We start from the raw sequence: 27,382 nt of genomic DNA, 5'->3' as shown, positions 1-27,382 counted from the left end.
TCTTCTTCTGCCTTCTTCGGCAGCGTTAAATGGAAACACTGTTCTGGACCACTGAAGGGTTCAGATAGTCGTAGCCAACGGGTAAACCCTTGTTCCTGTCTTCAATTTCTTCGGAAATGGCCACCAGGCGTTTCTGGAAATCCAAAATGAGGTTTTTGGGCATCTCCTCAGTGAAATGCTCTTCGGGATAATGGCCCAGAGGTCTCTGGAAGGGAGGGGAAAAAATGGAGAATGTCAGCTACGGTCAAGGAGAGGGCTTCAAAAATTTTAGCGAGGGGGTTCTCTACCCAGTTGCTGGGTGGACGTGGCCACAGTGGGCGTGGCCTAGTTGGCCTCCTGCCCTACAGCGGGCAAGAATGTTTTTGTCTTTCCTGGGTTCTGGTGGCTTTCCTCAAGCCTCTAAGAGGGCAAAAATGGCTTCCCTAGGCTCCGGAGGTCCTCTGAACTTCCCAAACATCTGATAGGCCCATTTTCACCCTCCCTGAGTCTCCACGTGGGCCCTTCCCTTAACTGCATCTGAAAGGGGATGTGTGGGGACTCATGGGAGGGGTAAGGTGGTTTGGGCCAGCCAGGAGTGAGATTTGGGGGTTTTACAAACTGCATAGAATCTTAACTAGAGGTTGTCCCAGAACATCTGTGAACCGCTAGCAGTACCACCCCTGGTTTACGGAGATGCAACCCAAAGCCAGAGACTGAGATACACAGAATGTTTTATAGATTTTTATAATTTTTAATATTTTTTAATAATTTTTATAATTTTTATAATTTTTATAATTTTTATAATTTTTATAATTTTTATAATTTTTATAATTTTTATAATTTTTTAAATTATTTTTATAATTTTTAAAATAATTTTTATAATTTTTATAATTTTTATAATTTTTAATAATTTTTATAATTTTTATAATTTTTATAATTTTTATAATAGTTATAATTTTTATATTTTTATAAGGTTTTAGAAGTCTAGAAGTTTTTATGTTTTAATAATTTTTAATAATTTTTAATAATTTTTAATAATTTTTTATTTTGAATAATTTTTATAATTTTTATAATTTTTATCTTTTTATAACTTTTCAGAAGTTTTTAGAAGTTTTTATGTTTTTATAATTTTTCATAATTTTTCATAATTTTTATATTTTTCATAATTTTTATAAGTTTTTAATTTTTATAAGTTTTATATTTTTATAAGGTTTTAGAAGTCTAGAAGTTTTTATGTTTTAATAATTTTTAATAATTTTTAATAATTTTTAATAATTTTTTATTTTTAATAATTTTTATAATTTTTATAATTTTTATCTTTTTATAACTTTTCAGAAGTTTTTAGAAGTTTTTATGTTTTTATAATTTTTCATAATTTTTCATAATTTTTCATATTTTTTCATAATTTTTCATAATTTTTCATAATTTTTCATAATTTTTCATAATTTTTCATAATTTTTATATTTTTCATAATTTTTATAAGTTTTTAATTTTTTTAATTTTTATAATTTTTAAATATTTTTATAATTTTTTTATTTTGAATAATTTTTAATTTTCATTTTAAAGTTTTTGTAGAGATCTATCATTGCAGAAAGAGAAATTCCTTCTGTGAAAGGAATCTGGAAAGGTCAACAACTAGGATTTTACACTGACTTATAACCCCATTGTGGACTGCATTGCATTGCTAAACGAGATGGTCGTTAAATGAGTTTTGCCCTGTTTAATGACCTGCTAAGCATTCTAGGATCCACATATGTGGAAAATGGGTCATTTTGGGAAAGATAGTAATATTAGTTGGGTTTTGCAATATACTGTATAACACAAACCAACGTTTGCTTACATGTAAGAGAAAATTATTGCTTTAAGAGCTGGTGTTACAGATTGCCGTAAGAGGGAGCTAGAAGTGTGATTCTCTCTCTCTCTCTGTCTATTCTCTGCTAGTTTGCCTTTGTGACTATGCTGTAGAACTGTGTGTTCAAATGATGGTTTATGTATTTGTAAGCTAAGCAAGTAAGACTTATAGTTTTGTATACAGTGGTCCCCCGATCATTGCGAGGGTTCCGTTCCAGGACCCCTCGCAATGATCGGTTTTTCGCGAAGTAGCGCTGCGGAAGTAAAAACACCATCTGCGCATGCGCAGATGGTGTTTTTACTTCCGCCGCAGCAGCGAGGAGCCGAAGATTGGGGTTTCCCCACCGCCCACGCAAACTCCTCGCTGCCGCTCGCCCACCCTTCGCCCGCCCACCGCCGTTCGCTCGCGCCGCTTCCCAGCTGAGTCCTGAAGTCAATTCGCTTCAGGACTCAGCTGGGAAGCGGCGCGAGCGAACGGCGTGGGCGGGCGAAGGGCGGGCGAGCGACGGGCGCGCGGGCAGGCAGGCGGCGGACAAGACAAGCGGCGGGCGCGGCAGCAGCGAGGAGTTTGCGTGGGCTCTTCAACTTGCCAAGGTTGGGAAACACTGCTCTATAATATGTAAAGAAATATTTCACTCTTGGGCACAATCACTGAGCACATGTTATATGTTATATGTTGTGTGTGTGTTTTATATTATAAAAATATTAATACATTTTAAAATGATTTTTATGATTTTTACAATTCTTTATGATTTTTATAATTTTTTAAATTTTTTAAATAATTTTTAAAATATTTTTTATATTTTTATAATTGTTTATGTTTTTTATTTTTCATATTTCTTTTATAATTTTCATAATTTTTTATAATTTTAAATAATTTTTTATATTGTTTAAAATCATTTTAAAGGGATCCAGAGGACATCAAACCAAATTTTTTGAGGATATAAGGCCATGGTTCCATTGACTTTCTCTGTCTCTGTTATCATCTTCTGACCCTTAGGTTCACTTACCAGGTCTCCTGGCTCGTAGCTGACAATGGACAGCAGTGACAACAAGGCGCAGGTGGAGTTGACTTCAGGGAAAGTCTCCAAGATGCTTTTCAAGGAGGCCGTGCCTTTAACTGTCGGAGGAGGTTGTCTCAATGTGGCAGGTGTGTTGGGCATCCAGGCTGCGAAGTCAAACTATCGCAACACACAAGAAAATCAAAATTAGAAGTTGTACAGAAGGTAGAAGGGCATCTCGGCTGTTGTGTCCAGTAAATAGAGAAGATCTAAGACAGGGATGTGGGAACTCAACGTGAAGGTTATCCTCCAAGGAGATCAGCAGCAGGAAGCTCAAAACCAAGGCTGGTCCTGTTCTGTCCGGCCGGATCAATTATCAGAAATAAAGACCCACACACACATTAGTTCAAAGTTACCCATATGCAAAAGTCTATTGATAACACAATTTCTGCAATACAAGGGTTAAGGCAAGGAATGCCATGCTGACTGCTTTTCTCTAATTAGCAGGAGATAAGGAAAGTCAAGAATACCAGCCAGATAGAGTCATAAATCTCCGCTAATTATGTGTCTTTGGTTTGCTACTACACTCATAGCCCAGAGAGTTTAAACAGGCTCATGCAAAATGCAGGAATCGAAGTTGGTAGAAGTAGAAGTTTCTCAGTTCCTAGTCAACTTCCTCCATGATGGGGAACGTTGTTTGCCACCCCTCCTTTCTCATCAGTCTGTCCTTATAAACTGCCAAGGTATGGCCAAATGTCTCATAGATCTATTTGATGCCAAGAACCCCTTCTTGAGAGATATTCATGTCTAGATCTCATCCTCCTTACCCTTGCATCTAATAGGGGGTCCTGATGAGTAATGGCCTGCTACCGAAACAATAAGGTGCTCCATTCCGGTAATGATTTTGGGGACATGTGTGGAGCTGCATGCCCCTGATATGTGTCCCTGTGCCCCCGCATGAGATTTTGCTTTTGCGCATATGCAGCAAGTGAAATCTCATGTGAAGATGCATGCGCATGTAAGATTTTGCCGATTTTTGCTGGTTTTTTGCTGGATCTGCACATGCCCATGACAACCTTGGAGGGTGCACTGGTAGCACCGAAGATGGTGGGCCTTCCCTGGTCCTGATCCTCAAAGTCCTCATTGTCCTCTGAGTCAGACAATACCATAATTGGGGGTTCTACATTCCCTGGTGGTTCCCCAGTCTCCAACTCCCTTCACTCTCACTCTGAGACTCTGGTGACAAGAACACTGGCCTGCAATGCCAGTACTCATCCATCTCGTGGTCCTCGAAATCCATGACCAGCTGAGCTGGACATGGGCTACTCACAACAGAGCCAGGAATAAGTCCCAGGAACCCAAAGTTAGAAGTTCTACAGAAGGTCCCCCACCAATATCTGTACAGAAGTTCTACAGAGGTTTGCGACAGCAAATGGAGAAAATTTAAGACAGGAAAGGGAGATCTCAACGTGAAGAACTCCAAGTTGTCCCCAAGGAGATCCAGCAGCAGGAAGCCAACAAACGAAGGCCAGAAGGCAAGGTTGGACTGAGACTAGACACCAGCAGGTCTGAAGACATTAATCCAAAACTCAATCATCTTGGAATGCTAATCTGCAGTCACACCTAGACTTTAGCTTCCGGGAGTTCTCAGAAAAAGAGCTTGGAAAATAAGTTTGTTTTGTCAAACAAGGGTTTTTTTGGGGGGGGGGCGGTTGTTTATTTTCCAAACAATAACCCCACCCCAGAATCCCAGTGTGAATATACTGTGGGGTTGTATTTGCGAGTCTAAGACATCGTCTAGTGCAGCGGTTGGCAACCTTACTCAAAGAGCCACAAAGGTCCTAACTGGAAGCTTCAATTCTGGAGCTGACCGGAAAACCGGCCCCTTGCCATAGAGTCTTCCCCCTACCCTAACCAGAAGGTCCTCTCAAAATTGCGATGCTGAATGGTGACAGTAAGCCAACACCCACAACAGCTCACGTGGCTATGTTCTGGACTAATTGTAGTCTCCAAACGCTTTTCAAGGGTAGCCCCATGTAGAACATTAGAAGAAGAAAAACCAACTGCCAAAGGAATCTCCTTACCTGCCCGCTGTTGACCGCCGAATGCCGGGCAGAGCAGTTGAAGATGACCATGGTAAGGAATTTGATCAGCTCGGGTCGGCTGTCGAAGGTGGAGGGAACACCTGTTTGGGGAATGGACACAGGATGTTGGGTATTGGCCAGTGAAGTTGCATCAATTGGGAAGACACATGACCCTCGTCATATAATTGTAACAAAAACTAGTATGTGGAAGTATTATTTATTTATTTATTGGATTTGTATGCTGTTCCTCTCCAAAGACTCGGAGCAGCTCACAACATAATAAAAACAGTATACAATATTGAATCCAAAATCCAATTAATATAGTTAATTACTCTAAAAACACTGGAGCATTAAAATCATTCATTCACTTTCAACCACAGACATATTTCGCTATTTTATTTTATTTATTTATTTATTATTTAGATTTGTATGCCACCCCTCTCCGCAGACTCGGGGCGGCTCACAACAAAGTGAAAACAATTACAACAAATCTAATGGTCTAATGACCCCAGGCCTGGTGGCAGAGATGGGTTTTCAAGTTCTTATGGAAGGCAAGGAGGGTGGGGGCTATGAATCTCCAGGGGGAGCTGATTCCAGAGGGCTGCCCCCCCCACAGAGAAGACTCTTCCTCTAGGCCCCGCCAAACGACATTGCCTAGTTGACAGGACCTGGAGAAGGCCGATTCTGTGGGACCGAACTGGTCACTGGGATTCATGATGGTCCCACAAGTAACCTGGTCCAATGCATGTAGGGATTTTTGGTCATAACCCACACTTTGAATTGCATCCGGAAACCAATTGGCAGCCAATGCAGTCCACGGAGTGCTGGAGAAACATGGGTGTGCTTTGGGAAGCCCATGACTGCTCGCGCGGCTGCACTCTGCACAATTTGTAGCTTCCAAATACTCTTCAAAAGTAGAGAGGATTGCACTAGTCAAACCTCGAGATGATAAGGGCATGAGCGACTGTGAGTAGAGACTCCCTGCCCAGACCTCAGGACACACAGCAACAGTCGGGAAGTGCTTTGTGGCTTCCGGTGTTTTCTTTTCTGTGGGAAAATGGGTCCAAGTGGCTCTCTGAGTATTTAAGGTTACCGACACCTGGTGTGGATCTGATATTCTAGCTGAGAAATTCAAAGAGGTCCTCGAGAGAGAGAGAAATAGACCAGGATGGTGACAGCTGGTGGCCAACATTACCTGAAGAGGCCCTACTCAAGAAAGCTTCTGTGAAGATCTCATGAATCCAAGCTTGTAGTTCAGGGTCCTCCTTGACGACATTGTCAGATTTGTAGTAGAATTGAACAATGCCGGAGACAAACCTGAAAATGAACAAAGCAAAAACGGAGTTATTAGTTGTGATCATAAATCACACAGGTTCTTGGAGTTCCAACTGCAGCCTGAGAAAATGGACAGATGTATAAATGCCACTTTGGACTTCTCTGGAGAAGCTCAGTTACTGATGTTCTGTCCTTTGAGAACTTTGTAAAGTGAGGGGAGACTTCCAGAGGGAGCAGAAGTCCATGAGACTCAAGAATCCTGAAGGAGACATCTGATGGGGCATTCCAAAAATGATAGTTTTTGGGAGATAACTTCTGATCACATGAAACATCTATAATGCAGGTTTCTCAGGCATCCAGGTCATGGTTGCCCCAAGTGCTTTTTTTTCAAGAGGACCCTGAACTTTGTTTGTTTTTTCTTTGAAGATGTTTTGCTTCTCGTTTGAGAATCTTCTTCAGTTCTGAAGAAAGTGATCTCCTTTGCTCTAAAGAACTGAAGAAGCTTCTTGGGTTAGAAGTGAAAGGTCTTCAAAGAAAAACAAAGAAAGCCACACACAGAGAGAGTATCTGAAAGCCTTCTAAACAAGAGGAGAAGAGGAAGGTCTACCATGAGTCCAAGAAATTTTAAATTTTAAATCCACTTAGCACTCATAAAATGTTTTCTTCAAATTCTTATTTATTCCAGTCACTTTAACTTCCACTAGATCAGTTACAAGGACATCTTCAAAGTTTGCCTTTAAGTCCTGCTCCTTTAAGTCTCTCTGTGATCTTTCCAATTGCGAGATAGCCGCTTACTCCATTTTGAAATCTCTTTTGTTTCCCTTTATGTTTTAATTTTCTCCTTTTAATTGTTAAATCAGCCAAAAACTCACCAGCTCCACCACTTCTTTACCTCTCCAGCACAGACATTTAAATATTGTCACCCAGGCAATCCACAATCACTTTGATTGTGGCCGTCCTGGCTAATGATGACAGGGTCATCTTCCTCAGCTGCTGGCCAAGAGGCTGGTGGCGGCTCCCTGGTGGGTTTGCAGCCCCCACAGACCACCAATTGATGCCTCTCTTTTCTCCCGCCCCTCCAGGGTGGATGTGACCGAGTTCCATTTGGTTCCAAGTCGCAGGAAAAAATGGGATTCGGGGATTCCCATAGAGCGTGGGGAACTCCGTACTGCTGCGATGTTGGCCACGCCCCTTCTCCCGAGAAGGAAGCATCTAAGATACTTCCCCAGAAATTGACACTTTGCCAATAAACCTTCTGACCCACCAAAAACAACCCCAGTATCTGAAACTGGTTTAGCTGTGTAGAATGCTTATTATTGTTATTTTAGCTTGCCAGGTGTTTTCTTAATCACCACCTTTGCTAATTAAAGAGGGGAAATGAAGCTGTGGCTTGAAGGAATCCATTGGGCTGAATTCGCAGAAACTCATCTGGAAAAAGGAGACGGGACTTCCACAATTAATGCCTTCCACCCCAAAGACTCTAGGAAGAACCTTTGATTCTCTTTGATTGTCTGCGCTCGGCATGACTTTCTTCTAGGAAGTGGACCAGCCCACGAAAAACAGAGGCCTCTTAGAGCTAAAACTACATTGGTTAAGACGGGCTAGGCTGAATTACTGCAATTTAGATCAAAGGAGTTGTAGGCACACCTTGTGGTCTGTTTCTGCAACTGGTTGTCCTTATGTCAATCCGAAGCTATTTTACTTAAAAACATAGAAACATAGAAGATTGACGGCAGAAAAAGACCTCATGGTCCATCTAGTGTGCCCACGTTGCTTCTGATCTTTCCCCCAACTAACCTCAGATTGTGCCCCCTTGTTCCTGTGGATTGACCAACCACATTTGTTCCAAGCATCTACTACTCTTTCAGTCAAATAATATTTTCTCACGTTGCTTCTGATCTTTCCCCAACTAACCTTTTTTTTAAAATGAATTTTTTAGTTTAAAATTGTAATTGGATTGGTGGGTATTGGATTTGTTATTATGTATTGTTTTTACCTTGTTGTGAGCCACCCTGAGTTTGCGGAGAGGGGCGGCATATAAATCCAATAAATCTAATCTAATCTAATCTAACCTCAGATTGTGTCCCCCTTGTTCTTGGGTTCACGTTCCTATTAAAAACACTTCCCTCCCGAACTTTATTTAACCCTTTAACATATTTAAATGTTTCGATCATGTCACCCCCTTTCCCTTCTGTCCTCCAGACTATCCAGATGGAGTCCATGAAGTCTTTCCTGATAAGTTTTATGCTTAAGACCTTCCACCATTCTTGTAGCCCGTCTTTGGACCCGTTCTATTTTGTCAATCTCTTTTTGTAGGTGAGGTCTCCAGAACTGAACACAGTATTATTCCAAATGGGGTCTCACCAGTGCTCTATACAGCAGGATCACAATCTCCCTCTTCCTCCTTGTTATACTCCTTGTATAGTGGGGTGGGGGATGTAAATGTAAAAAACTTGGGGTCTTTGGCATACCACACTTTATGTAATTTTTTTTGCTGTGGGAATTCAGGAGGTGTAAAATTTAGAATGGACCGGTTCAGCATATATTCCTAGTTTGGGTACAAATGTAAACAATGTAATTTGTGTTCCAAAGTTAATTTTTTGTTTGTTAAGTGTGGGCAGATTAACAGCTGAGGCTACAAGGTTAATTTCTTTGAAAAGAGCTGTAAGGTTTTGAAAAATGGTATGGTTTGTGCTGGAGAAATTGCAAAAGACAAACTATGTTAAGCTTAACAAAGGTAATATGGGGAATGTTACATGTGTTGTAAATGAACTAGTAACAATAATCGTATACACTATTTACACAGAGTATTTGGACATGCAGGTTTTGGGGCATTGAAGAGAATGTTTGGGATATGTAGGTTAAATGTTAGAAACTGCAATACGTTTTTGAGTGTAAACTTTTCAGTAGAGTTAAGGTAGAGGCATATCCAATACCAAAATTCAGCAATAGAATCATGAAACGACCATTCAAATTGGTTCTCATTCGAGATCGGACTCAATAGAGACAATGATGAATCCGCATACAGATGGGAAGTTGAACAACTATCCTTGTGGTGTGACCAGAACAATCTAGAATTGAACACACTCAAAACCGTAGAAATGGTAGACTTTAGGAGAAAGTTTTCCACCCTTCCACCTCTCACAATGCTAGACAACACAGTATCAACAGAAGAGACCTTCAAATTTCTAGGTTCTATCATATCTCAAGACCTAAAATGGTCACCTAACATCAAAAACATCATCAAAAAAGCACAACAAAGAATGTTCTTTCTGCGCCAGCTCAGGAGACTCAAACTGCCCAAGGAGCTGCTGATACAGTTCTACAGAGGAATCATTGAGTCTGTCATCTGCATCTCTATCACTGTCTGGTTTGGTGCTGCAACTCAACAGGACCGACACAGACTTCAGAGGAGAATCAGAACTGCAGAATAAACAATGGCTGCCAACCTGCCTTCCATTGAGGACCTGTATACTGCATGAGTCAAAAAGAGGATGGGGGAAATATTTATTGACTCCTCGCATCCTGGACACAAACTGTTTCAACTCCTGCCCTCAAAACGTCGCTACAGAGCACTGCACACCAAGACAACTAGACACAAGAACAGTTTTCCCCCGAACGCCATCATCACTCTACTAAACAAATAATTCCGTCAACACTGTCAGATTTTTTTACTAAATCTGCACTACTATTCTACTAGTTTTTCTCATCATTCCTATCCTCCTTTTCCTCCCACTTAGGACTGTATGACTGTAACTTGTTGCTTGTATCCAAATATTTTTTATTAATATTGTTTGTTTTTTCATTGCTTATTTGATCCCTATGATAATCATTAAGTGTGGTAGCTCATGATTCTTGACAAATGTATCCTTTTCTTTTATGTACACTGAGAGTATATGCACCAAGACAAATTCCTTGTGTGTCCAATCACACGGCCAATAAAAAATTCTCTTCCGTTCTATTCTATATCCAATACCAAAATTCAGCAATAGAATCATTAAACAACCATTCAAATTGTTGCATGAAGATTTGTCTGGACCATATTAAACCAAGTCAAGGAGGTGCTAGATATGTATTTGTGTTGGTGTATGATTACACAAGATATAAATATTGTATGCTACTTACATATAAAAATGAAGCATTCCAATTTAGAATGCTTAGACAATTTAGCTGTAAAGTAGGTAAATTGCAGGCAGATAGAGGATGAGAATTTACAGCATATAACTTTGAGAGATGGCTCAATACAAAAGTTGTACGTTGCCCTGAGTCGCCTCGAGAAGGGCAGAGTAGAAATCTAATAAATTAATAAAAGGAATAATCCATAGATTAACTAACCCTAATTCACCATCTGAGAATGGAATTGTAGAAAGGTGGATAGGTAGGTTGAATGTGATCCGGGATGCAATGTTGGTTGATACTGGTTTAAATTTTAGTTATTGAGGTGAAGCCATAATTACGGCTGCACATGTATTGAATAGAATGTGGAGTTCTAGTATAAATCAGACTCCATATTACATGCTGTACAGAAAAAACCCTTACCTAGATCATTTAGGCATTTTCGGTTCATTTGCCAATGTATTGATTCCTGAGGCAAGAAGGTTTATAGGACAATAGAAATGGAAAAGACTTAGATTTGTTGGGTATGGTGACAACTCTAAGAGATACAGGTTTTCAAGTGAATTTGGGAAAGTGGTTGTGTCTAGGAGTGCAAATTTTGAGAAGCATGTTGGATGGGGAAAATACATTGTAATACTGAAGTATTCTTTAACCAGGATAAAACCGAGTTAGACCACAATAATGAGGAAAATGGACATTCAAAGGCTTTCCAAGATAGCATTAAGAGAGAGACTGAGAGTATTGCAGAGTCAGAGCAAACACAAAGTAGTGATTGTGAGAGACCCTTACCAAGAAGGTCAGAGAACCAATAAAGGAAAACCACAAGAAAGGTCCTGATGTACACAGTGATGGGCTACCAAAGTTTTTACTACCACACTGTGGGCGTGGCTTATGCATTTTGTTTCAACATCTTTCAGTGCAAATTGGGTGTTCTGGGGTGGGGCTTCTGAAGGTATTCTGGTCCGATGCCACGAAGGGCTTTATAGGTCATTACCAACACTTTGAATTGTGACTTGAAAATGATCAATCTGCCAAACTGCTGGCAGCTGGTGATCAGCAGAAGTAGCTTGCAGGTACTGTACTCTAACCACTGCGCCATCGGGGCTCTTGATGGTTGCAGTGTCTCAGGGTTACGTGAACCCCTGTAGTTAGAGTTTACTCTTCAGCCAGGGAGGCCCACATTTGGTCCTCCAGAAGACAGAACCCACCAGAACACAACAACCCAATGCTCACTCACTTCTCAATTGCGGCCCATATCTTCATCCCATCATCCCGGTAGTAGAAATTGGGCAAGGAGGAGACCCCTCTTTCTTCAAGGTCATCGGGGAGGCAGAGGGACGTGTAGTTGGAGACTTCTACTCCTTTGGCAAGCAGCTTCAACATACCGTCCCGGCCTGTAGCTGTGGCCTGGAGAAAGGGAGGGAGAAGGTCAACACAACGACTGTGCAAAGTGAATTTCAGGAGAACCTATTGTGGGGAGGTTGGGGAGGAACATGGGCCAGCCCTGGATTCTGTGTAAGGCTCTGCATCTGAGGCAGAGATGGAGCCAGGGCTGTCTGACATCAGCTGCCTCCAGAATCTGATATCAGTGAGGCAGACGAATAGCTGAAGCCCGTTCACAAGAGCCAGGGTGGCGCAGCAGGTAGAGTGCTGTACAGCAGGCCACTGAAGCTGACTGTAGATTTGAAGGTCAGCAATTCAAATCTCATCACCGGCTCAAGGTTGACTCAGCCTCCCATCCTTCCGAGGTGGGTCAAAGGAGGACCCAGATTGTGGGGGCAATATGCTGGCTCTGTTCAAAAGTGCTATTGCTAACATGTTGTAAGCCGCCCTGAGTCTAAGGAGAAAGGCGGCATAAAAATCGAATGAATAAATAAAAATAAATAAATAAATAAATAAATACTTCTATATCACCAACTACATTTAGTAGAGTTGAGTAGAGTCGTATATTTTTTTATATTTCTCTCATGCAGACCTGTGTTTCTCAAGATAAGCCACTTTTAAGGCATGTGGACTTCAACTCCCAGAATTCACCAGCCCGTCAAGGAATTCTGGGAGTTGAAGTCCACCTGTCCTAAAAGTGGCTTTTCTTGAGAAACGCTGGTTTGAAAGAGCGGGTCAAGAAACGGAGAGCTCTTGAAAAGAAATGCAGAGTGGTCAATGTGACTCTCAGGAATTATATTTCATATTTCCAAATGGACAGAATAAAATAAGTAAAAACAAAGTCAATTGGTTTGGCAAGCTCTAAAATGCGAATGCATGAAGTTGTGTTCTCTAGCTGAACTCTGGATGTAAAATCAGCAGGAAAAATCTCTCCCCCTTTTGATGGTTTCTTACCTTATCGAAGACCCCACCGGGCTGGATAAGATCGGTCCGAGCAAGCGTATTGATATGGAGGGTGTAACGGGTATGGGGTATCAGGAGCTGAAATGAAGAAAAAAGGAAGGGTGGAAGAGAAGGGAAGGGAAGAAGGAAGGAAGGAAAGACAGAGCAAAAGTAAGAAGGGAGAAAATTCAAAATTTGGGAGGAATAAGATAGAAGAGGAAGGAAAGAAAGAAAGAAAAGGAAGGAAAGAGAAAGGATAGATGAATGGATGGAAAGAAGGAAGGAAGGAGGGAGGGAAAAATAGAAAAGAAAAAAGAGAATGAAGGAAAAGATAGAATGGAGGAAGGAGGAAAATAGAAAAGAAGGAAGGAAAGACAGAGAAAGGAGTAAATTCAAAATAAGGAGTGAAAGTGATAGAAAAGAAGAAGGAAGAAAAAAAGAAAGAATGTAAAGGAAGGAAGGAAAATAGAAAAGAAGGGTGGGAGGGAGAAGAGAGAGAGGGGAGGAAGGGAAGAAAATAGAAAAGGCAAAGTGAGTGGGTGGGTGGGTGGGAGGCAGGGAAGGAAGGGAAGAATAGACCAGAGGAAGGACAAAACAGGCAAGGAAAAAGGAAGAAAGGAAGGAAGGAAGGAAGGAAGGAGGGAGGGAGGGACGGAGGGAGGGAGGGATACTGCTTAGACTTCACCATGGAATATAATTTGGGGAATTCTGGGAGTTGAAGTCCCTCCCCCACATAAAGGGGCCAAATTTAAAAAACTGGTGTGGACCTCTCCCAAAATGGTTAGAAGGTCAACCTCATTGGGTGCATCCCACCGCCCTTGTGCTTTTCAACATCTCCACAGTCATCTCCCCAGGTTGGTTTTTGAATTTGAAGGCAACCCCAAACCCCAAAAGTTAGTTCTCTCAACGTGTTGCCCACCCCTGAAAAATAAGTCCCCCCTTAATCTCAGGGAACCCCTCAACAGGTGCCCCAAGAACCCAGCACAGGGACCTCCGTACCTTGTAAATGGGATGACACATCGGGAGCTGCCGAAGAGTAGCCATGGCATAGACCTCACAGTGAAAATGGGCTTCCAGGAGGTGGGTGATGACCTCATGGACGTGGAAGTTGGCCATACGCACCCAGACCTTGGCTAAAGTCCAGTCCCATTTGCGGTCGGTGGGCAGGAAGATGGGGCTTTCCTTGCTGTGGGTCTGGCTCAGCTGAGGAAGAGGAAGGAGAAAGTGGATCTTAACAGAGTGAGCCTTGTTCAACAACCTCATGGGCTCAACTGGTTCCCAATTGCCGATAATACAGAGCAAACTCTACTGCTACTGATGTTGTTATGGAGTTGGGTCACAAAATGTCTGGGAGGAAATGGCCTAGCTCAGAGGGTACCAACGATCCCACAAAGCACCTTCTTTCATATGTGGTGGTTGTGTCCCGAAGCTAAACGGTACTGGAGGAAAGTGGTTTCCTACCAGTTCGGACCGGTTCTATAAAACCGTTAGTAACTTGATGGCCTAGGTTGCTGGAACTGAGTCCACCTATCTTAAGCATGGAATTTTACAAGTCCACCTATCTTAAGGACAGAATTCAGGGAGTTGAAGTCCACCTATCTTAAGCATGGAATTTTAGAAGTCTGCCTATCTTAAGCTTGGAATTCTGGGAGTTGAAGTCCACCTATCTTAAACATGGAATTCTGGGAGATAAAGTCCACCTACCTTAAGCATGGAATTTTTGAAGTCCACCTATCTTAAGGACAGAGTTCTGGGAGTTGAATTTCACCTATCTCTACTCATCTTTGAGGGACCAAGGTTGAGAATCCTGTTACCTGGATAGCTATCGGCACCATCTGTTTCTCAGTGTTGAGGTGTAACAGGCAAATTGGGGCTGCGAGATGTTGGTGCTTCCCATTCAGTTTGGAGGTTGGAATGTCCTCTAGAATCTTGTAGTCAGCGATGAAGAGGTTCCCCTTCTGAGAGAAAGATATTGAAGGAAGTTGGGTGTGAATTCAATATAGGTCTGCAATTCTGGAAAATCCAGATTTCCCAGTTGGGACCTGAAGGATTCCAGGTCTTCCTCTTTTCCCAACCATCAGAGGAGACCGAGCCAGTGTCGTTTCCATTTTAGAAAGGGGGAATAGCACTGAAGAACATGTTTTGGGTTCTACCATGAAGGAAGAACATGTTTTGGGTTCTGCCATGAAGGAAGAATGTGTTTTGGGTTCTATCATGAAGGAAGAATGTGTTTTGGGTTCTACCACGAAGGAAGAATGTGTTTTGGACTTTACCACGAAGGAAGAATGTATTTTGGGTTGTACCACAAAATGGGAATGTGTTTTTGGTTCTACCATGAAGGAAGAACGTGTTTTGGGTTCTACCACAAAAGAAGAATGTGTTTTGGGTTCTGCCACGAAGGGAGAACTTGTTTTGGGTTCTAATACCACTCTATAAAGCCTTAGTAAGACCACACCTAGAATACGGCATCCAGTTTTGGTCACACCACACTATAAAATAACATGTGGGGGCTATAGAAAAAAGGCCAGACAAGGAATAATGGATGGAAACTGACCAAGGAGAAATAAGGAGACATTTTCTGACAGTGAGAACAATCAATCTTGTCTGCCTTCAGAAGTTGTGGGAGCTTCATCCCTGGATGCTTTCAAGAAGAAACTGGACTTTCTTCTTGAAAGCATCCAGTTTCTTTCTTTCAAGAAGAAACTGGGCAGTGATTGTGAGCCTTTTTTTCCTCGGGTGCCGAAAGAGCATGAGCGTGTACTATCACGCATGTGCGAGTGCCCACACTCATAATTCAAGGCCTGGGGAGGGGAAAAACAGCTCCCCCACCCCCTGCAGGTCCTCTGGAGGCTGGAAATGGTCTGTTTCCCAACTTCTGCTGGGTCCAGTAGGCTTGTGTTTTTCCCTCCCCAGGCTCCAAAGGCTTCCCTGGAGTTGGCGGACGGTAAAAACGCCCTTCCCCATCCCCTTGGAGACTCTCTGGAAGCCAAAAACACCCTCCCAGAGCCTCTGCAAACCAAAAATCAGCTGGCCAACACACACATGCACGTTGGAGTTGAGCTAAGGAAACAGCTCGCATGCCAGCAGATATGGCTCCACATGCCACCTGTGGCACCCATGCCATAGGTTTGCCATCACTGGTGTAGGGTCGCCTGTATGAGTGATGGGGTTTGACTAGACGACTTACAAGATCCAACTCTGTTCTCTGAGTTAAACTCAGGGTCTTGCGAGGAGGATCTCCTTGGAAGGTCAGCACTTCCAAGGGCTACAAAGGTCAGTACTTCTGGGCCTTATTTTGCTCCCTGGAAGGTCCTCGAATCCCCAAATGGCCCATCCTTCTCCCACCCATCTAAAGTCACCTTCAATTCTTCTTCCAAGGTGGACTTTCCCAAGCTTCCAGCCACCATCTCGTCCGTCACGGGGAGGTTTTTGGGAATCTCGGTGCATTTGCGGAGCAGGACCGGGTTGACTCCGTTGAGGAATTGGTACCCAAAGAAGTCATCGTCCATCCAGTGGTCCATGACGTATTCTGGATTTACAGAAAGGCTTCTTAGAGAAGGTTGGGAGGGCCACTTGGCTACGGCTAAAGAGGGAGGCATTGGAGAAGGAAAGAAAGGGAAGGGTAGGGTAGGGTAGGAGAGGATACCACATGGCGATTGCACCTACGGGGTGTCTATGGCTATTTATGACCATTCATTTTAGCAACGGCTGTGAGGAACAGTGACTTATGCCAATTTTTCACACTATACGACCTAGGGTGGTATTGATTTCTGTACTGGTTCGCAAAATGTGAGTGCTTCCTCTTGTGCATTATGGCCTGAAAATAACAACCTAGAGCTGGCAAAATATCTCACTCATCTATCTTTCTATTTTTTTAATCTATCATCTATCTCTATAATTTATCTATCTTCTTATCTTTTATCTATCTATCTATCTATCTATCTATCTATCTATCTATCAATCATCCACCCATTCATTCTTCCTTCCTTCCTTCCGTCCTTCCTTTTCTCTTTCTTTCTTTCTTTCTTTCTTTCTATCTTTCTTTCTTTCTTTCTTTCTTTCTATCTTTCTTTCTTTCTTTCTTCTATCGTTCCATCTGTCTTTCTATCTATCTATCTATCTATCCATCCATCCATCCATCCATCCATCCATCCATCCATCCATCCATCCATCCATCCATCCATCTATCTATCTATCTATCTATCTATCTATCTATCTATCTATCTATCATCTATTTCTCTCAATCATTTAACTACCTATCTGTTTTTCTGTCTGTCTGTCTGTCTGTCTGTCTGTCTGTCTGTCTGTCTGTCTGTCTGTCTGTCTGTCTGTCTGTCTGTCTCTATGTCTCTATCTCTCTCTCTCTCTATCTATCTATCTATCTATCTATCTATCTTTCTTTCTTTCATCTATCTATCTATCTATCTATCTATCTATCTATCTTTCTTTCTATCTATCTATCTATCTTTCTTTCTTTCTTTCTTTCTTTCTATCTATCTATCTACCTACCTACCTACCTATCTAATCTCTGCCTAATATCTATATCTCTACCTATCATTTATCTATCTTTCATAGATAGATTGAGATAGATAATTGATAGGTATCTTTTTATTATCTATATCTCTATCATTTATCTATCTATCCATCCATCCATCCATTTATCTGTCTGTCTGTCTGTCTGTCTGTCTCTATCTATCTATCTATCTATCTATCTATCTATCTATCTATCTATCTATCTATCCCCTCTTTCTCTCTCTCTCCATCTAAATCTATCATCTCTCAATTTTTATCCATCCATCCATCCATCCATCCATCCATCCATCCATCCATCCTCTCTCTCTCTCCATTCTGTGTCCGTCTGTCTATCATGTCTCCCTCCCTCTCCCTCCCCCCTCCCGCCCGTGTCTCCCTGTGTCTCCCATCATCTGCGCCAGGGGTCTCCAACCTTGGCCGCTTTAAGACTTGTGGGACTTCAACTCCCAGAATTCCTCAGCCAGCTTTGCTTTGCTCTCTGGTGCTTTGCTGGCTGAGGAACTCTGGGAGTTGAAGTCCCACAAGTCTTAAAAGTGCCAAGGTTGGAGACCCCTGATCTACGATGTCTGTCTCTGGGTCTCTTGGCCAGAGAGTGGAGGCAGACCCACCTGTGACGGGAGTTTTGTGGAACCAAAAGATTTTGCGGAGATCGTCCAAACTCTCCCACGATTCCACGAGGTCTGAGAAGCCCTTCAGCCTTAGTTCAATCTCCCTGCGAGGAACGACAAAGACTGGTCAGCCAGGAGGAAGGATTGTGAGAGTCGAAGCCCACACATCCTTCACAGTTGCTACGGTGCTCTGCTGGCCTCCCTTTGGAATTGTAACTTTCAGTGATTATTATTATTGTTGTTGTTGTTGTTGTTGTTGTTGTTGTTGTTGTTGTTGAATTTAAAGGGCCAAATTCCCTCCAAGGAAGTCAAAAATTCCCTTTTGGGGTCTTAGAAACATAGAAACATAGAAGACTGACGGCAGAAAAAGACCTCCTGGTCCATCTAGTCTGCGCTTATACTATTTTCTGTATTTTATCTTAGGATGGATCTATGTTTATCCCAGGCATGTTTAAATTCAGTTACTGTGGATTTACCAACCACGTCTGCTGGAAGTTTGTTCCAAGGATCTACTACTCTTTCAGTCAAATAATATTTTCTCATGTTGCTTTTTACCTTTCCCCCAACTAACTTCAGATTGTGTCCCCTTGTTCTTGTGTTCACTTTCCTATTAAAAACACTTCCCTCCTGGACCTTATTTAACCCTTTAACATATTTAAGTGTTTCGATCATGTCCCCCCTTTTCCTTCCGTCCTCCAGACTCTACAGATTGAGTTCATGAAGTCTTTCCTGATACGTTTTATGCTTAAGACCTTCCGCCATTTTTGTAGCCCGTCTTTGGACCCGTTCAATTTTGTCAATATCTTTTTGTAGGTGAGGTCTCCAGAACTGGACACAGTATTATTCCAAATGGGGTCTCACCAGCGCTCTATATAAGGGGATCACAATCTCCCTCTTCCTGCTTGTTATATCTCTAACTATGCAGCCAAGCATCCTACTTGCTTTTCCTACCGCCCGTCTTGGTTTTGATCCCGTGCCCTTGGTGGGGTGTCAGATTAAATGCTCTCAAGGTACACCTCCCGATCAGGATCTTCTCTCTTTCCAACCTACTGTTATCCTCTCCGTCTTATTAGGAGAGAGACAGAGAGGGAGAGGGAGAGAGAGCTACAATAACCAGTGGAACAGCTTGCCACTATAAGTTGCGGGAACTTGATCGCTGGAGGTTTTTTAAAGATTTTTTTAAAAAAAACTGGGCAGCCATTGACCAAAATGTTATGGGCTCTCCTGTTGTGTGGCCAAAGCTCAAACCCAGATCCGGAACCCGCAACATCTGTTTACTCACGACTTGAGGGTGCGGACAGCAAAGACGGTGGTTTTGCTGAGGGAATACTTGGAGTTCGAATGCAGGTCATCAGTGGTGTGGGCATCCACACATCTGGGCCATCCCGGCGCATATTTCTTCCAGCTGTGGGTGAGAAAATCCAGCCAAATCCATTTATCTATCCATCCATCCATCCATCCCTCCATCCATCTATCTATCTATATACAGTGGTACCTCTACTTAAGAACTTAATTCGTTCCGTTCTTCAGTAGAAAAGTTTGTAAGTAGAAGCAATTTTTCCCATAGGAATCAATGTAAAAGCAAATAATGTGGGCAAACCCATTAGGGAAGAAATAAAAGCTCAAAATTTGGGTGGGAGGAGGAGGAGGAGGAAGAGGAGGAGGAGAGTCGCTGCTGAAGGAAGAAGGGGAGGTGAGGGGAATCAAAAAAATTCAAAACTTTAAGGCTTAAAAGAAAAAAGAGGGACTCTGAGGTGGCGAGGAGGAGCAGGCGCCTCCAATATACCCGGTGCGAGGCTGCCTCCCATACACTGCCTCCCATACACTGGTTGCTGCTGCTGCTACCTGCTTCCTCTTCCTTCCCATGCTGAAGGGCTTCCCCCTCCTCTCACTCGCTTTTTTAGCTTTCCTTCACTGTGGTGACTTCTTAGCTGCGCAAAGCGAAGGGAGCGTTTTTTTCCTCTGGGCGCTGGAAGAGTTTATTCCCTCTCCAAGCGCCCAGAGAAAGGAAAATGCTTTGTTCGCTCTGGACTGCCAAAGCCTCCTTAAGCGCCACCGAAAGGCTCCTCTGGCAGCCCAGAAAATCCCCAGATGGCTGGGATTAGAGGGGGAATGGCAGGAAACTGGCTGGGCCTTTGTGCCGCTCTCAATTTTCCTGGGAAATTTTTCCGGGCTCGGCTTCTTAAGTAGAAAATGGTTCTTAAGTAGAGGCCAAAAAATCTTGAACATCCGGTTCTTATCTAGAAAAGTTATTAAGTAGAGGCCTTCTTAGGTAGAGGTGACCTAGTGCCCTCCATGGGTGCTGGGTTATAGGGTTGTTAGGTGTGTGGGGACAATGGAGAGGGGCGGCATACAAATCTAAGTAATAAAATGGGAGTTGTAATCCAAAAGGACAGCAGGGTTGGGTGCAAGGTTAAAAGAAAGAAATGCACAGTTTTGCACACACACACAAAAAAAGTGTTAATATCAGTGTTTGGCTACAGTTGTGAGTTTACCGTTCCCTTTTGTACCACACATGCGCACAAGCACAACTACACACAGCCAAACCCACACACACAGAAAAATATACAGACTCGGAGTCACAGGCATACAACACAGAGACACACAAACACACACAGAGAAACATCAGCACATAGATACCTACAAATAAGCACACACAAAGACACAGGCACACAAACATACAGACCCAGATACAGACACACAAACAAGCATACACTAAACCCACATAAAAACTCACAGACCCACAGATACAAACCCACAAGCACGCCACAAACACACATAGACACAGAGATTGACACAGACACATAGACAAAAAGATTAAGACCCAAGAACACACTTACAGACACATACACACATACACACACACACACACAAGCATCGGCACATAGATACATACAATTAAGAACACACAAAGACACACAGGCACACAAACATACAAACCCAGATACAGATACACACAAACAGGCACCCACAAACCTACACAAACCCACAAATATACCACAAACTCACAAACACACACATGAACATACAGACAAACAGATACAGACACACAAACACGCATACACAAACCCAAACAAACCCACAGACACACATAGAGAGACCCACACACAAACACACAGACAAAAATGTAGACACACAAACATGCATACAGATCCAAATATACAAAAACATACATAACACAAAATATAAAAGCAAAACAGACAGGAGATAAAAGTATAAAGAGTGCAAATTTATGATATTTGTTTATGATATTTTGGAAAAAATGTATAAGCGTGTAACATGTTGATATTATGGTATACGTACAGATGTAAAGTTGGCAAAATAAATAAATAAATAAATTCCTGTACTGATGACCCACAGAAACACCCACAGAAACACAAAACACGTGCACAGACCCACACCCACATACCCACAGATACAGACCCACAAATGCACACACGCAAACCCACCCAACCAATTCTATCCATTCATCCGTGTTGAAAGATCACAACCTTTGTTCCTCCGGGTGGAGGAGAGCCAGTGGGTGGGAAGGAGAATACAAGCCCTCTACTTCTGGGGTTCAGGGCGGCAGCTTTGGGGCTCCCGGTGGGTACGAGAGAGAATGAGAGAGAGGGGGAGAGGGAGAGAGAGAGAAGGGTTTTTTTTGCCATGCTCACCCGTAGCTCTCCTGCCGTTTGGCCAGCTCTTTCTTGTGGTGCTCCAACAGGGTGGGATTCTTTGCATCATCTTCAATTGTTTTAGCTATGGGGAAAAGAGAACAGAAGGCCAGTTGAGGGACAGTGGAGTATTGCTACCGGTTCGGGCAAACTGGTAGCAGCAGCTGAGATAGGAAGCTTCGCCCACCCTACCCCAGACATCATCAAAAACACTCTGCTGCACGGAGAAATTTTGTGCATGCTCAAAGAAGGCATGTGCATCCCCACACTCCCATTCCCAAACTACTGGTTGGGGGGGGTTCTGAGTGGAGAAGTTGCCCTCCCCCCTGCAAAACATGGGATACCTTGATGCCCATGGGCCCTAGCCTTTCCCAATGAACTGAGATGGCTGTTGAATGCTGGAAATTCTTGGCATGCTCAGAGACACCATTTCGTCAACTAAAGCTAGCAGCCCTGGGTCTTTCAATGGACTTCCGGTTTGCCCGCTGGGCTGTTTTTCATACTCCAGGGCTCTAGGAACCTTCTCTGAAGGCTCCAGAGAGTGGAAAACCCCCCAATAGTTTGCCTGTTGTGTTGTTCTTTGCACTCCGGAGGCTTAAGACCCATTTTCAGAAAAGTCCATTTATCCGAACTCCGGTTTGCCTGTTGGGCCGTTTTTTGCACTCTGGGGTTTCAAGTAGCCTTTCCTGAAGCCTCAAGGGGGCGAAACGGCCTTCCCCAAGGCAGAAAATCAGCTGGCTAGCATGCACATGGTGGTGGAGCTGACATAGAGTAACATCTCGTGTGCCACAGGTTCTTCTTCACGGCTCTATACCATGCATAGAAACATAGAAACATAGAAGACTGACGGCAGAAAAAGACCTCATGGTCCATCTAGTCTGCCCTTATACTATTTTCTGTATTTTATCTTAGGATGGATATATGTTTATCCCAGGCATGTTTAAATTCAGTTACTGTGGATTTACCAACCACGTCTTCTGGAAGTTTGTTCCAAGGATCTACTACTCTTTCAGTGAAATAATATTTTCTCACGTTGCTTTTGATCTTTCCCCCAACTAACTTCAGATTGTGTCCCCTTGTTCTTGTGTTCACTTTCCTATTAAAAACACTTCCCTCCTGGACCTTATTTAACCCTTTAACATATTTAAATGTTTCGATCATGTCCCCCCTTTCCCTTCTGTCCTCCAGACTATACAGATGGAGTTCATTAAGTCTTTCCTGATAGGTTTTATGCTTAAGACCTTCCACCATTCTTGTAGCCCGTCTTTGGACCCGTTCAATTTTGTCAATATCTTTTTGTAGGTGAGGTCTCCAGAACTGAACACAGTATTATTCCAAATGTGGTCTCACCAGTGCTCTATATAGTGGGATCACAATCTCCCTCTTCCTGCTTGTTATACCTCTAGCTATGCAGCCAAGCATCCTACTTGCTTTCCCTACTGCCCGACCACATGCAATCTTCTGTCGTATCTTGAAGATGCCTCCTGCAGAACCACCCGCCCGCTCACCCACCTGGGTCTTCTGGCTCACCTGCCTTCTCCCCCTCCTGCCAGGTGTGTGTGTGTGTGGGTTGAGGAGAGTCCAAAAACGGTCCTACCTGTTCCTTCGCGCAGCGTCAGGGAGCAGTAGCCCTCGAGCCACTGGTAGGAGGGGAAGTGGTAGGTCTGACCACCAGGCGCCTTCACCCTGACGTGGCTGCAGAACCAGTTGTCCTTTGGGAAGAACAGGTAGGGCTCCTTGTGGAGGCGGATCAGGACGATGGGCCCCAGGTCCTTCTCGCAGGGAACGTCGTATTCGTCCACCTGGAGAACAAAAACCGGATTAAGACACAAAGCCGGAAAAACAGAGTTCTGGAACGGAGGAGAAGCTTCCTTGACAGCGTGATTAACAATGAACCGGTGGAACGGCTTGCCACCAGATGTTGTGGGGGCGCTCCATCTCTGGAGGCTTTCACAAGAAGAGATGGGCCAGCGGTTGGCCTGAAATGGCACAGGCAGGCTTGAGCGGGGGGGGGGGGGGGTTGGTTGGACTAGAAGACCTCGGAGGTCCCTTGCAGCTCTATTCTGATTGTACAGGTTTCTGGCTTTTGGTGCAAGGTTGATGGAAAATTTGTGTCTGGGTGTGGGTGTGGGTGTTGTTTGTGGTGGGTATGTGGGTGTGTTGTGAAGCTGGGCTTTTAAGGCATTTTGGCTTCTCTGCTCTACACTTACAACATTGGCAATCCAACAACAATCACAATATCCAGGTGAGCCCTCTCGGTACCTGTTTGCTTCTTCCTTCCTTCCTTCCTTCCTTCCTTTTCCCCATCTTCCCTCCCTCCTTTTCCCCATCTTCCCTCCCTCCTTTTCCCCATCTTCCCTCCCTCCTTCCTTCTTCCCTCCCTTCTCCCTCCCTTCATCTATGATTCATTCCTCTTTCCTTCCTTCCTTCCTGCCTTCCTCTCTCCCTTCTTCCCTCTTTATTTTCTTCCTCCTTCCTTCTTTTCTCTTTCCCTCCCTGGTTCCTCCCTCCCTTCCTCTCTCACTTCCTCTCAGATTCTTTCCTTCTTTCCTTCCCTCCCTCCTTCCTCTTTCCCTTCTTCCCTCCCTCCCTTCCTCTCAGATTCATTCTTCCTCCCTCCCTCCCTTTCTCTCTTTTTTCCTCCTTCCTTTTTTCTCCTTCCCTCCCTGATTCATTCATTCCTCCCTCCCTTCCTCTCACTTCCCTCCCTCCCTTTGATATTTCTAGGGCCGAGAGAAGGTGGCTGGCACAAGATCCCCCAGCTTCATGCCCAGGGCGGTACCAGAACTCCCAAATCTCCCACGTTCTAGCTGGGTGCCTTCAACCACTATACAAAACTGCCTCTCTTAGCCTTGTTCCAAGTGAGTTGGAGGGTTGTATTAAGTGACCCCACCTGACCCGGGTGAGTCATTTCTCCACTGCGGAGAAGTTTAATTTATCCTGGAATTAAAGACCTCTGCATGAGAAAGGAGACATTCATTATTCCCTCCTGGTCTTAAAAAACCAGAAGCTTTTCTTCCCTCGTAATCTACCTCCGCCCAAACACCCCGAGAAGGTTTGGCAACTTTTAATCAGCATCGGGAAATTACAAGGCTCCCCAAAATAATAATAACAACAACAATAGTAATTGGCCCGTTTCCTCTCTCTCTAATTACAGAAGAGAATCTTTCTAGCCCGAGGCTGAGCTGGGTGATCCCTGAGCCATATGGTTCTCTTGCAGGCATTTCACCACCCAGCTAGGGAATGGCACTGGTGGCGAGCTGGGTTTGTGGAGAGGAGGAGGAGGAGGAAGAGGAGGAGGAAGAGGAAGAGGAGGAAAAGGAGAAGAGGAAGAGGAAGGGAAGAAGGAAGAGGAGGAGGAGAAAGAGGAGGAAGAGGGGAAGAGGAAGAGAAGGAGGAGGAGGAGGAAGAGGAGAAGAGGAAGAGGAAGGGGTGGAGGAGAAGGAGGAGGAGGAGGGAGAGGAGGAGGAAGAGGAAGAGGAGGAGGAGGAGGAAGAGGGGAAGAGGAAGAGGAGGAGGAGGAAGATGGGAAGAGGAAGAGGAAGGGGAGGAGGAAGAGGAGGAAGAGGAGGAGGAAGAGGAGGAAGAGGAAGAGGAAGGGGAGGAGAAGGAAGAAGAGGAGGAGGAAGAGGAGGAGGAGGAGGAAAAGGAGAAGAGGAAGAGGAAGGGAAGAAGGAAGAGGAGGAGGAGAAAGAGGAGGAAGAGGGGAAGAGGAAGAGAAGGAGGAGGAAGAGGAGGAAGAGGAAGAGGAAGGGGAGGAGAAGGAAGAAGAGGAGGGAGAGGAGGAGGAAGAGGAAGAGGAGGAGGAGGAGGAAGATGGGAAGAGGAAGAGGAGGAGGAGGAAGATGGGAAGAGGAAGAGGAAGGGGAGGAGGAAGAGGAGGAAGAGGAGGAGGAAGAGGAGGAAGAGGAAGAGGAAGGGGAGGAGAAGGAAGAAGAGGAGGAAGAGGAGGAGGAGGAGGAGGAGGAAATGGAGGAAGAGGAGGAGGAGACGGAGGAAGAGGAGGAGGAAGAGGAAGAAGAGGAGGAGGAAGAAGAGGACGAGGAAGAGCCCTTGATGCTTTCTGGCATTGATTTTTTCTTGAAGATATTTCATGACCCAACTGGGTAACTTCATCAGTGCCACAAGGGAGTTGGGTTTGTGGAGAGGAGGAGGAGGAGGTGGAGGACGACTCCTTGATGTTTTCTGGCTTTGATTGTTTTCTTGAAGACGTTTCATGACTCAACTAGGTAACTTCATCAATGCTAGAAGGAAGTGGTGTTTAGGAGGAGGAGAAAGAGAGCTGGCTGGAGAATTCCGGGAGTTGAAGTCCACAAGTCTTAAAGTTCCCAGGTTTGGAGACCCCTGACTTATACACTGCTTCACAGCGCTTCACAGCCCTTTCTAAGCGGCGCATAGAGTCAGCCTCTCGAAACCAACAATTCCGGATCCTCATTTTACCGACCTTGGAAGGACGGAAGGCTGAGTCGACCTTGAGCCTTGGTGGGATTCAAACTGGCCAATGGCTGGCAGCAAAAGGAGCCTGCAGGACTGCACTCTAAGCACTTACGCCGCCGTGGCTCAACATAAACAGAGAGCAAACCCCGCATATCCTTCTAGCACTGATGATGTTACCTAGTTGGGTCATGAAATGTCTGCAAGGAAACAGCCAAGCTCAGAGACCATCAAGGATCCCACAGTCCTCCATCTCCTTCTCTCCACACTCCCTTGCAGTCCTGATGATGTTCCCTAGTCTGGTCTGCAAGGAAGATAATTAAGCTCAGGGAGCACCGAGGACCCCCACTATTCTCCTCCTTCTCCTTTTCCAGCCCCCCCATTCCCTTCCAGCCCTGATGCTGGACCCTATTCCGGTTTTCTCTTTTCTCCTTTCTTTTATATTCTCTACTATCTTCTCTTCTAGTCTTCATTTCAATATTTATTCTGTTCTATTCCCAATTCTGTTCTCTTCTATTTTCTGTTCTACTTTATTGTCTTCTGTACTCTATTCTCAATTCTCAGTTCTGTTCACTTGTCTTCTATTTTATCTTCTTTTCTCTTCTATACTCTTCTATTCTATTCTCTCTCCTCTCCTTCTCTTCTCTTTTCTCTTCTCTTGACTTCTCTTCTCTTGACTTCTCTTCTCTCTACTCTTCTCTTCTTCTCTCTTTTCTTCTCTTCTTTTCTCTTCTGTCTCCTCTCTCCCTTCTCTTCTCTTCTTCTCTCTTCCCTTCTCTTCTCTACTGTTCTCTTCTCTTCTCTCCTCTCCTCTCTTCTCTTCTCCTCTCTTCTCTTCTCTCTCCTCTTCTCTTCTTCTCTCTTCTCTTGACTTCTCTTCTCTTCTCTCTTCTCTTCTCTTCTCTTCTCTCTCCTCTCCTCTCTTTCTCTTTTTCTCTCTTCTCTCTTCTCTTCTCTTGATTTCTCTTCTCTTCTCTCTACTCTTCTCTTCTTCTCTCTTCTCTTCTATTCTGTCTCCTCTCCTCTTCTATTCTATTCTGTCTCCTCTCCTCTCCCTTCTCTTCTCTTGACTTCTCTTCTCTCTACTCTTTTCTTCTTCTCTCTTCTGTTCTCTTCTCTTCTCTCTTCTCCTCTCCTCCCTTCTCTTCTCCTCTCCTCTTCTCTACTGTTCTCTCCTCTCCTCTCTTCTCTCTTCTCTTCTTCATTCTTCTCCGCACAACCCCACTCCCTTCCAGCCCTGATGCCGTCCCCTAGTCTGGTCACGAGACATCTGTGACAAAACCCAGTCTGCTCAGAGCACCACAAGTACCCCCTGCCCCAATAACATCTTGTGGCGTGACAGAACCCCCTTTTCAAATCCCCCAAAGACTCACAGATCCGGGGACGAAATCTTTCCCCAGCTTGTCCAGACGATGCTTGGCACTCTCAGCCCGTTCGCCCACCAGGGTGATGGAAATGGTGCTGTAGGTGCCGGCTAGGATCATGTCGCCGGTGGCCACAGAGACTTTGTACGTCGCCAT

The 27,382-nt window shown here is 44.0% G+C and overlaps 1 protein-coding gene across 1 annotated transcript; it reads right to left on the bottom strand.

Annotated features, from left to right (window-relative positions):
• On the bottom strand, positions 1-27,382 carry LOC139154583 (hydroperoxide isomerase ALOXE3-like). The gene is made up of 14 exons (XM_070729347.1): positions 27,236-27,382; positions 23,026-23,230; positions 21,429-21,513; positions 19,055-19,177; positions 17,773-17,876; positions 15,991-16,160; positions 14,446-14,589; positions 13,631-13,834; positions 12,644-12,730; positions 11,544-11,713; positions 6,111-6,232; positions 4,916-5,016; positions 2,841-3,011; positions 1-205 (listed from the first exon to the last, which is right to left on the bottom strand). Exons 1-14 carry the CDS (start codon positions 27,380-27,382, stop codon positions 26-28), a joined length of 2,013 nt encoding a protein of 670 aa, XP_070585448.1. The 3' UTR covers positions 1-25.

The sequence above is a fragment of the Erythrolamprus reginae genome, chromosome Z (genome assembly GCF_031021105.1).
Source record: "Erythrolamprus reginae isolate rEryReg1 chromosome Z, rEryReg1.hap1, whole genome shotgun sequence".
NCBI classification, from domain to species: domain Eukaryota; kingdom Metazoa; phylum Chordata; class Lepidosauria; order Squamata; family Dipsadidae; genus Erythrolamprus; species Erythrolamprus reginae.
The sequence above is the reverse complement of the archived record's forward strand: the minus strand, read 5'-3'. Positions and strand labels throughout refer to the sequence as shown.

Bases quoted from the DNA above. Each gene is read 5' to 3' on its own strand.
- LOC139154583 (XM_070729347.1), bottom strand. From the start codon at position 27,382: ATGGCGACGTACAAAGTCTCTGTGGCCACCGGCGACATGATCCTAGCC. The intron at 14,590-15,990 runs GTGACTTTAGAT...TCTTTCTCTCAG, and splicing joins CCTTGGAAGAAGAATTGAAG to AAGGGGAACCTCTTCATCGC. The intron at 5,017-6,110 runs GTAATGTTGGCC...TTCCCCAAACAG, and splicing joins CTTGAGTAGGGCCTCTTCAG to GTGTTCCCTCCACCTTCGAC.